The 9225-nt window shown below is 52.2% G+C and overlaps 1 protein-coding gene across 3 annotated transcripts in view; it reads left to right on the top strand.

The window, feature by feature from the left end:
* The window catches only part of RBM6 (RNA binding motif protein 6), a 57635-nt gene extending 49870 nt beyond the window's left edge, over positions 1 to 7765 (top strand). For all 3 annotated transcript variants that reach the window (XM_006770455.2, XM_006770457.2, XM_006770456.2), the window contains 7 exons: positions 184 to 330; positions 854 to 949; positions 2521 to 2778; positions 4279 to 4353; positions 4975 to 5072; positions 6482 to 6605; positions 7523 to 7765. In XM_006770455.2, coding sequence (XP_006770518.1) covers positions 184 to 330; positions 854 to 949; positions 2521 to 2778; positions 4279 to 4353; positions 4975 to 5072; positions 6482 to 6605; positions 7523 to 7648 — 924 coding nt within the window. In that variant the 3' untranslated portion in view covers positions 7649 to 7765. The remainder of the gene's footprint in view (positions 1 to 183; positions 331 to 853; positions 950 to 2520; positions 2779 to 4278; positions 4354 to 4974; positions 5073 to 6481; positions 6606 to 7522) is intronic.
* The last annotated feature ends 1460 nt before the right edge of the window (positions 7766 to 9225 follow it).

Raw genomic sequence — 9225 nt, forward strand, 5'->3', positions numbered from 1 at the left:
GACAGTGCGTCGCCTGGATGTGTCCTCTGCCTGGAGTGGGTTTTCACCTTGTTTGATGTGTCTCCTCTTAGACTTGGGAGTGAGAGAACTGTTCTTTTCCCCAGAAAGGAACTGCTCCTAAGACCTGAAGCCACTGGGAAGGTGAAATATCCTGTAGACTTACCTGTTCCAACTGTATTACAGCAAGAAGTCTATGTGCCCCAGGACCCTGGGTCACCTGAGGAAGAAGAGAGCAAGGAGAGGAAGCCAGCCAGTCAGGGAAAGTCGGGCGGCAAGAAGGAGCCGCCTAAAAGGGACGGCAAGGAGAAGAGGGACCGCGGCGGGCCGAGGGTGAGAGGACTTGCCATCTGCCCTCTTTCCGTGAGGCTTACAGATGGAAACGGGTCTCTGCGAGGAGGCTCGGGTGGAGGGTGGAGTTGCTCAGAGAGCAGGCGGGATCTCTCTCTCTCTCTTACAAGCGCAGAAGCCGGGGGTGAAACAGGGCCTCAGCTCAAACCCCAGCTCTCCGTCCAGTTTCGCTTCCTGCCTTCCCTCTTCAGTGTTCACTCTACACAGCGCTGTAGTGTCACTGCAGCGGGGGTAGCATTTTAAACTATTATTTTCATGCCTGTGTAGTAGAAATTCACAGGAAAGTGCACCCTTATCTTCTTCGTCATTTTGGCATGGTTGTCTCTTCTTTCTGATCTTACAGTGTCATCATGTACAGCACTTAGCATTTCATGTCTCCTTTTAAATTATTCCCTGAAGTTCCTGACATACAGTAATCACTCAATAATATACTGTGTGTGTTTTCTTTTGAAATCCTAACAACTCTTAACCTAACTTTTATGAGAATTACCTTGGATTTTATCAGTTTCAGGAAGATGCCAGTGAGGAGACAGTCCCCCCAGAGGATGTCTTTAAGAAGCCCCTGCCTCCCACTGTGAAGAAGGAGGAGAGCCCTCCCCCAGTAAGGCTGGGCTGGTGCCGGGCTGGGCTGGTGCCGGGCTGGGCAGGTTCCAAACGGAAAGGAGGGTCAGGGGCGGGCTCCCGTGGACGTTGATCCTTTAGCGCTGTCTCCCAGCAGGTGTGAGTGGGCAGACTGCTAGTCACGCTTTAACTGGAGAAGCAGAGGCCGTTTTCTGTCCTTGCTCCTTCTCTGCTCCATTCCCCCAGAGCGGGGCCTGCCTGGCCCTTTTTAAGTTACAATCTTGGGCGTGCTAATTCTTCCCTTCTAAATGATCGAAACCCATTGCTCTGGCCTGGTGTTGCCTGTCCGTTGGTGCTGCATAAGAATGTGTGGTGTGGATGTTTGGTCATTTTTGTAGTTTGCTTGCCTGGCCAAAATGAACAGTGGCTAACATTGGTATCTATTTTTTAGATGCCTTAGTGCAGTGGTTCTCAACCTTGGCTGCACGTTAGAATCACCTGGAAATCTTTTTAAAATCCTGGTTTCTGGGCCTCATCCTCCAGGAATTCTGTTTCTTTGTTACTAATGTTGTGGGCCCCACTCCATAACAAGGAAACAGAATTTCCGGAGGATGAGGCCCAAAAATCAGGATTTTAAAAAGATTTCCAGGTGATTCTAATGTGCAGCCAAGGTTGAGAACCACTGCCTTTATGTGATAGTCTCGTCCCCTGGCTGGGTAGCTCAGTTGGTTAGAGCATTGTCCCAGTATGCCAAGGTGCAGGTTCTGTCCCCAGTTAGGGCACATACAAGAATCAACCAATGAGCCCGGCCTGCATGGCTCAGTGGTTGAACGTCGACCTATATCTCTCATCATTGATGTTTCTATCTCTCCCTCTCCCTTCTCTCTGAGACCAGAGAGGAATATATAAAAACAATATATTAAAAAAAAAAATCAACCAGTGAATGCATAAATAAGTGGGACAACAAATTGATGCTTCTCTTCCCTCCTTTCCCCTCCCTCCCCCTCTCCAGAGCAGTAGTAACCTGCTTTAGTTTTTACTTTTGATTGATCATAGGCCAGTGACCTTACCTTATTACCTAACAGTTTCCTGTGAGCTACTGGTAGGTGCCCTGCCCGTTCCCCATTTTTAACTCAGTTCATTGTAGCACAGCTTTCCTAACCCGTTTGTGGTTCCCTTGCTGAGAAGCCATAGCTCTACCCGAGGGCTGTTCTCCATGGCTGTCAGCGCCTCCTGACCCTAGGGGTGCTGCAGTCTTAGCCGCCCTCCTCTCCTCCGGGTCACAGTGCTTGCCGGTGGTTGTGTCTCTTCCTCTGAAACTTGTCAGGTTGTGGCTCTTCTCTGTGTTCGACTTCAGCTCTCCTCCTCTGCCCTCTCTTCGCTGCTTTGTTGCTAGGGTCCCTGTCTGTCTCTGTCAGTCAGCACGGGGAACAGTCACGCTCCATGTTGCCTCCGTCTGGGAAATGAGCAGTATGGCCAGTGGGCGTATACTGAACCCCGTTCACTATTCAAACTAAAAGAAGAAATGAGATGCCCAGATCAGAATATCCAGAAAAACGGGCCCAAAATATAGGTTAAGGTTGGTGTTAATCCCTGGCCCCCTCCTTCCAGCCCAAGGTGGTTAACCCACTGATCGGCCTCCTGGGTGAATACGGGGGAGACAGTGACTATGAGGAGGAGGAGGAGGAGGAGCAGCCCCCTCCGCAGCCCCGCACAGCGCAGCCCCAGCAGCAGGAGGAGCTGAGCAAGAAGGAGAACGAAGAAGACAAACTCACCGACTGGAATAAGCTGGCCTGTCTGCTCTGCCGAAGGCAGTTTCCCAATAAAGACGTTCTGATCAAGCACCAGCAGCTCTCAGACCTGCACAAGGTATTGGGGGGGGGGGGGGGGGGGGGCGCCTTCCACACGGGAACGTTTGCCATCGCCGAGCATTTTGGGCACTGAAAAAGCGCCTGCCGCCCTTCCTCAGCTGCCTCCTCTCCGCTCCCATGGCTAAATCGGGCCCCTTCCAGAATAAGCTGCTCCCTTTTCCATGAGCTGCTTTGGATGAAGCTGTGCCACCTTCAGAAAACTCCAGACCCAAGGCGAGCAGCGTGGCTGGGGCGGGGGCGCCACGCGCGGAGCCTGTGCTAAAGACAGGAGGCGGCTGTGGAGTGGGAAGCTGGGCTTCTCACCTTAGCTCTGTGGCTAGCCTAGCAGTTGGGCCTCAGACAAGCCCCTCCTCTGCTTTATGCTTGGAGGCTTCTCCTGGTTTCGCCTGCCTCTCAGGGTGCAGTTCCCCCCGGGGTCACATCCCGCCATCTCCCTGTGGGGAGGTGCTGCTGTGAGCCAGGCTGCGTTAATGGACAAGTACCGGGCCTCTGCAGCCTTCCCATTTACATGTACTGCCAGGAGCCAGGTTCTGGGCAAATAAAGCCCATAGTGGGCTCGTGCTGTGGAGCCTTCTGAGCGGGTGAAGGGGCTGGATGAGACTCTGTCCACACAAACCACGTCTCACGTGGCTGGAAGCCGAGCAGCTCTGCTTTCGGTAACAGGCACACCTCCTCTCCCGCTGGCTCTGGAGGTTCCCACAGCCCCCAGGGTTCTGGGACGCCCCTCGGACAGTCCCTGCCACTGACTTCCTCCCAAGTCCCTGCAACCTTTTCAAATTCTGAGACATCAGACTGACATTTAAATTTCAACTTTCTGATGAAAATACTAAATGGCTAAAGGCACAGATGGTAGTTGTCAGGAGAGAGAAGCTAGCCGTCTGGTAACCACAGACGGAGCTGGCCCTGGGCAGGAGAAGGTAGGCTAGCACTCCCTTCCCTTGGAGAGACCCGCACAGAGAACCCCCTTCTAGTTTCTTCTCTTCCATGTGCCTGAGGGCGTTGTGTAGGGAGCCGCTTCAGTGTGGGGGCCTCAAGGAGGAGGACTCACAGAGCAGTCTGTCTGCCTTGAAGGCCTTGGGCTTCCTTTTAATGTTTCTCTGGGGGCTTGAAAGTGAAGAGTGTTGGATGCTGGGGGCAGTAGGCAGAGCATGTGGGCATTTGGTTGTCTTCCTGGTGTGCTCAGATTCCCCTCTCCAATAATTTGTATCTTAGGTGAAGAGATACAAACCAGAGTTGTGTCTTTTACGTCTTAGAAATAGTGTGAAGTCCCTCCTGTGCCACCCACGTGACTACCCTGTGTGACAGGCAGCATTAGAGCTGGGGTTCCCGTTGCTGAGCCTAACAAGACCAGTCAGGATGGGTGCTGCCAGGGTATCGTGGCCACTTAGGGGACTGGGCATGAGAGGAGCCGCAGTCCGGAAGCAGCTGCGGGGAAAGGGCAGGAAGGGTTTCTGGACACTCGTCCTAGACCTGCTCTCAGAGCGCCTTCTCTTCTCAGCAAAACCTGGAAATCCACCGGAAGATAAAGCAGTCGGAGCAGGAGCTCGCCTACCTGGAGAGGAGAGAACGGGAGGTAAGCGCAGGGGACCGTTACGGCCGTGGCTGTGCTGTCTGGTGTGGAATTCCTGGGCTGTGCTGAAGACGGCGAACAGGAGGCCCTAAAGGAAGCTGTAACGGTTCTCAGCTCATCTGCAGTGGAACAGGTGGATTTTATTGTGTATAAAGCACGTCTTAATAAAGGTGGTGCTAAGGGTTTCTGAGTAGGTCACATAAAGAGCATTTCACTGTCCTCTTGAAATCAGTGCAGGAGTGTTGGCCAGGGCTGCTGGGGTAACACCTTTTCCTGCTGCAGCTGCTAGAGGAGGCAGCTTCCTGTGGCAGCCAAATGGACTTGCCACCTGGACCACACAGTTCGCCAGCCTCGGGCCCCAGCCTGAAGCTGCCCCAGCCCAGGGCAGACCTCATGATGCTGGGAGTCCCCTCCTCGGATGGGAAAAGCAGCTGATGGAACACACCCTGTTCCTCCCTGGCTGCCCCAGCAGCTGCTGCGTCCTCAGGCAGCGTGTGGAGGAACGAGAGATGCCAGGGGTTGGCCACCAGATGAACTCCCTTCACATTCAGAGAAATATTCAAGAAAAAAATGAGGCTTCCCCACTTCTCTGCCCCTCAGCTCTGTTCTTCTGCTTCCCAACAGGGGAAGTTTAAAGAAAGAGGAAATGATCGCAGAGAAAAGCTTCAGTCTTTTGACTCTCCAGAAAGAAAACGAATTAAATACTCCAGAGAGACCGACAGGTAAGCCAGGAGCTCTGGACTCAGCCTCGGTCTCAAGACCTAACGGGGAGCCCCCCGCCCCCTCCTCTGGCTGTGCTGCTGCTTTCCGTCTCAGGCGGCTCCCTGAGCGTGAGCCTCGCCCAGCCTCTGGCCGCCTGTCTTGACAGGGAGCACGTGTTTGCCTGGAAGGTGGGCTGGCTGCTTCGCGGCCACAGCCAGTGCTGGCGTGGCCATGGCTGGGAACCCTTTCTCCCCACGTCAGCCACGGGCCCGATAAACAGGTCACACTCAGACTTTTTCTCTGGGGAACCTTTATTGTGACACATGGTGGGGCGGGCACATCCCATTGGGTCACTCTCTGCCATTTGAACTCTTGGGCAAGAACAAAGGTGCAGGAAGGAGACCTCCTCTCTTCCCTTGCCCTTCGCACCGCTTTCTACTGGCTCTCCTCCTTCGTCTTCTTTCCTACTCATCCCTTTTCTGGGTGATTATTGTCCAGGCCTCTGCCCTCAGTGCCGTACCCTCTTGACCTGCACTGTCCAAGGTACCCAAAGCCACAGCCGCCACTAACCAGCTAACAAGTCCTGTAAGTCCACCCTGAATCAGTTCTGTTTCCTGTGCCGAGTCACTATTTTCCTTTACCTCCTGGGCATGTCCTCTCGGACACCCTTGGCTGCTCACACTGAGCAGTTACTCAGCGTTGTAGTCCACGTTATACTCAGTCCTCAGGGTCTGGAGAACTTGCTGTGCTCCTGGTCAGAGTAATGACGCCACTGCATCATGGTCTCCCTGGTCTGGCCCAGTCTTCCTCCTCATCCCCTGGTGCTAGTGGTCACGTTCCTGGCAAAGCCTGGGCCCCTTTCTATCTCACCTCCAAACCGGACTCCTCCATCGCACCTTTGCTCGCAGTCCCCGCCGCACCATGACCTTTGTATGCCGGAGGCTCCTCAACCTCCTCTGTGTGGAGGTGACATTGCCTGGAGGGAGGCCTGGTTTTCAGGGGGTTTCTTTGCCCGAGGAGTGAAGTCCAGAGGCCTGATGGAGCGAGATGTCCAGTGGTCATTTGCAGTCTGGCCCGAGCAGCTGTTTGCCAGTCCTGCCCCCCTCTCCGGGGCAATCGTGTTCGCTCTCTCACTACGCCTTTCTTCTGGCTCCCCAACTCCTCGTTTGGCAGACCCAGGCAGGTGTCCCCTCGTGGGATTTGTCATTTCCGGTGATGCCCCTTCACAGTTTGTGTTCCCTGTGCTGTAGTTCAGTAGCAGAGTTCCTGTTGCACGCCCGTGGCTGGGTGCTCTGCGCCAGAAGCATCTGTTGACGTATTCTCCTCACGTCCTTCCCTGTGAACAGGGTCAGGTCTTGGTCATCTCGGTGTCCCCACAAGCAAGTCCCTTGGAAAGGGAGGTGTCTAAGAATGTCTGCTTCCTTTGCAGTGACCGGAAACCTATTGATAAAGAAGATGTTGACAACAGCAGCAGAGGAGGCTGTGCTCAACAGGCTGCTGGTTGGAGGAAGGGGCCGGGACATGGCCACCCTGGATTGGCTTCGGCGGAAGAGGTGACATGGTTTCCGTCGTGTTGGGCTGGCATGAACCTGGAACATACTTAACTTTCTCTCTCTGTGGCCCAGAGCTGTGGCCCTGCCTTTGAGCTGGGCTCTCTCCGCTGCTGGCGAAGGATCTCCCCTCGGTCTTGATTACTGGGTTTTGACTACATGCCTGCCCTTGGCATTTTGCTTGGTGGTGGGACCGGGAGAGAGAAATTAGAATAGGGCTCATCTTATTCTTACACAGAGGCAGAGGTGAGGCCTTGTGGGAATCAGGCAGTTTGAGACTGAAGAATCGTTTGGTAAAAACGTGGGAACTAGCAACAAAAGGTAGAAAGGCATTTAACATGTTTTTATTGATTTTTAGAGAGAGAGGAGGAAGGGAGAGGGATAGAGAGAAACATCCATGAAAGAAAAACATCATTAACTGGCTGCCTCCCGCACACCTCCTGCTGGAGATCAAGCCGACATCCCGTGCATGTGCCCTGACCAGGAATTAAATCCATGACCCAGTGACCTCCTGGTTCATGGGTCAACGCTCAACCACTGAGCCACACGGGCCGGGCATGCTGTCCTGTCTTTGAGGAGCATGAAGTTAGTCCTGGTTTCCCAGGAAGGACTTCGCCCCTCAGATTTCAGGAAAAACAAAGAAGGCGAGAAGAGGGAGGAAACATCGCCCATATTGTGTAGGCTTAGTCCCCCTCTGGACTTGCCAACAAGGTTAGCGTCTCCTAGTTCTGGTGTTGAATTCTGTGTCCTGAAATGGTGGCTTCACCACCCTCCTTATTCATCTTGGGTGCTTGTTTATTAAACACCTAAAAAATTCTGTGTCCTGATCCGTACTGGTTCAGAAACTTTTATAGTCAAAGACCAGCCCAGAAGCTAATTTCCTTCCGAGAGCCCGCCTCATGGTTTGCCTTTTTTTACAGACTGAAGGCCGGATGAGGGGGCCCGGGGTGGGGGCTCCTGGAAGAACCAGCAAGAGACAGTCCAACGAGACTTACCGAGACGCTGTGCGAAGAGTCATGTTTGCTCGATATAAAGAACTTGATTGAAGGATGGAGACAGTCCCTGGGGACACAGCCTCCTTGTTTTGTTTGTCAGTCTCACCTTTTGTTTTGTTACTGTTCTTGCTGCTAGAACTTTTTTAAATAAACTTTTTTTCAATGTGATTTTTTGGGTTGTTAAATTTATCCTCTGTAGGTTGGTTGGAGTTGGCAGTAATGTGGACAGGAGAGAGGGCCTTGTGGTGGGCCCATTTGAGATGCTGCAGGGTGAAGATTGCTGCACTGAGCCCTGTAGCACTGCCTGCTGCCGGTATGAGTGACCTTGAACTCGAGCCTGTGTGAATAGACTAAGAATTACTTTTCTAATCTAATTAATGAGACTAGCATCTCATTATCGTTTGTTTTTATTCCTTGGCTAACTGCTGACGCTGAACTATTCCATATATTGGTTTACTGCTCTAATGGCCCTTGTAAGTCCTCTTCTGACTTCCCTTATTGGGGGGATGGGCAGGTGTGACACCTCTCTGAGTGCCTGCTGGGTACTCAGTGCTTCACACATGTGATCACAAGTCAGCATAGTAAGAATCACACTCCTCTCCAGCCATGCCCAGCTTTTCCTCCCCTCCGAAGAGGTGTCTGCGCCTTTCAAATCTTTCTTTTTTTTAAAATATATTTTATTGATTTTTTACAGAGAGGAAGGGAGAGAGATAGAGAGTTAGAAACATCGATCAGCTGCCTCCTGCACATCTCCCACTGGGGATGTGCCCGCAACCCAAGCACATGCCCTTGACCGGAATCGAACCCGGGACCCTTGAGTCCGCAGGCCGATGCTCTATCCACTGAGCCAAACCGACTTCGGCCGCCTTTCAAATCTTAACTTCCCCACCATGTCATTCACCATTTCACAGGTGGTGGTTTTTAATTCTTTGCAGTTGAAGGACTATGTCCTATGAACCTATTAAAACTTTTAAAGATAATTTCTCAAAATAACAGATGATAGTACCAAGAACTGTACTTTTCCGATGCCACAGAGAAGATTATTCCTCAGGAAGAGACCTGCGTGTTCAGAAGAGCATCTCGGTGACATACGGCAGGAGAGTGTGAACTTTCTGTGAAGAGAGAGTCTGTGTTTAGCCTCAGCCCTGTGTATTGAGAAAACAGCCATGGACAATAATACCTAAACAAGTGATTGTGCCTGTGTTCCAATAAAACTTTATTTACAAAAACAGGTTGCTGGCCAAAATTGGCCCACAGGTTGTGGTTTGCCAACCCCTGTTCTAAGGGCAGGTCCAGCATAAGGCAAGACCAAGAAGGGCTGTGTAAAAAGATGGGGTAGGGGCTGGCCTTTTGGAGGGGGTGGATGGTGTAGGGTGGGAGATGTAAGGAGGGGTGGGCATACCCCAAGGAGAAAACATTTCCAGCAACCAGAATGATAGTGTGAACTTAAATTGTTTGCATGCTGTGTCCAGATATAATTCCTTCCTCTTCATCTTGAATAAGTCCTTTTATCCCGTTAAAAGGGAAAACAAGCATCAAGAGCACACTGCATCACAGTACTTCCTGTCTGACCGCCACTAAGGAGGGCTCAAAGCACTGGGAGCTGGCCCTAGTTTGTCCTGAGCTGA

The sequence above is a fragment of the Myotis davidii genome, unplaced genomic scaffold (genome assembly GCF_000327345.1).
Source record: "Myotis davidii unplaced genomic scaffold, ASM32734v1 scaffold663, whole genome shotgun sequence".
Lineage (NCBI taxonomy): Eukaryota > Metazoa > Chordata > Mammalia > Chiroptera > Vespertilionidae > Myotis > Myotis davidii.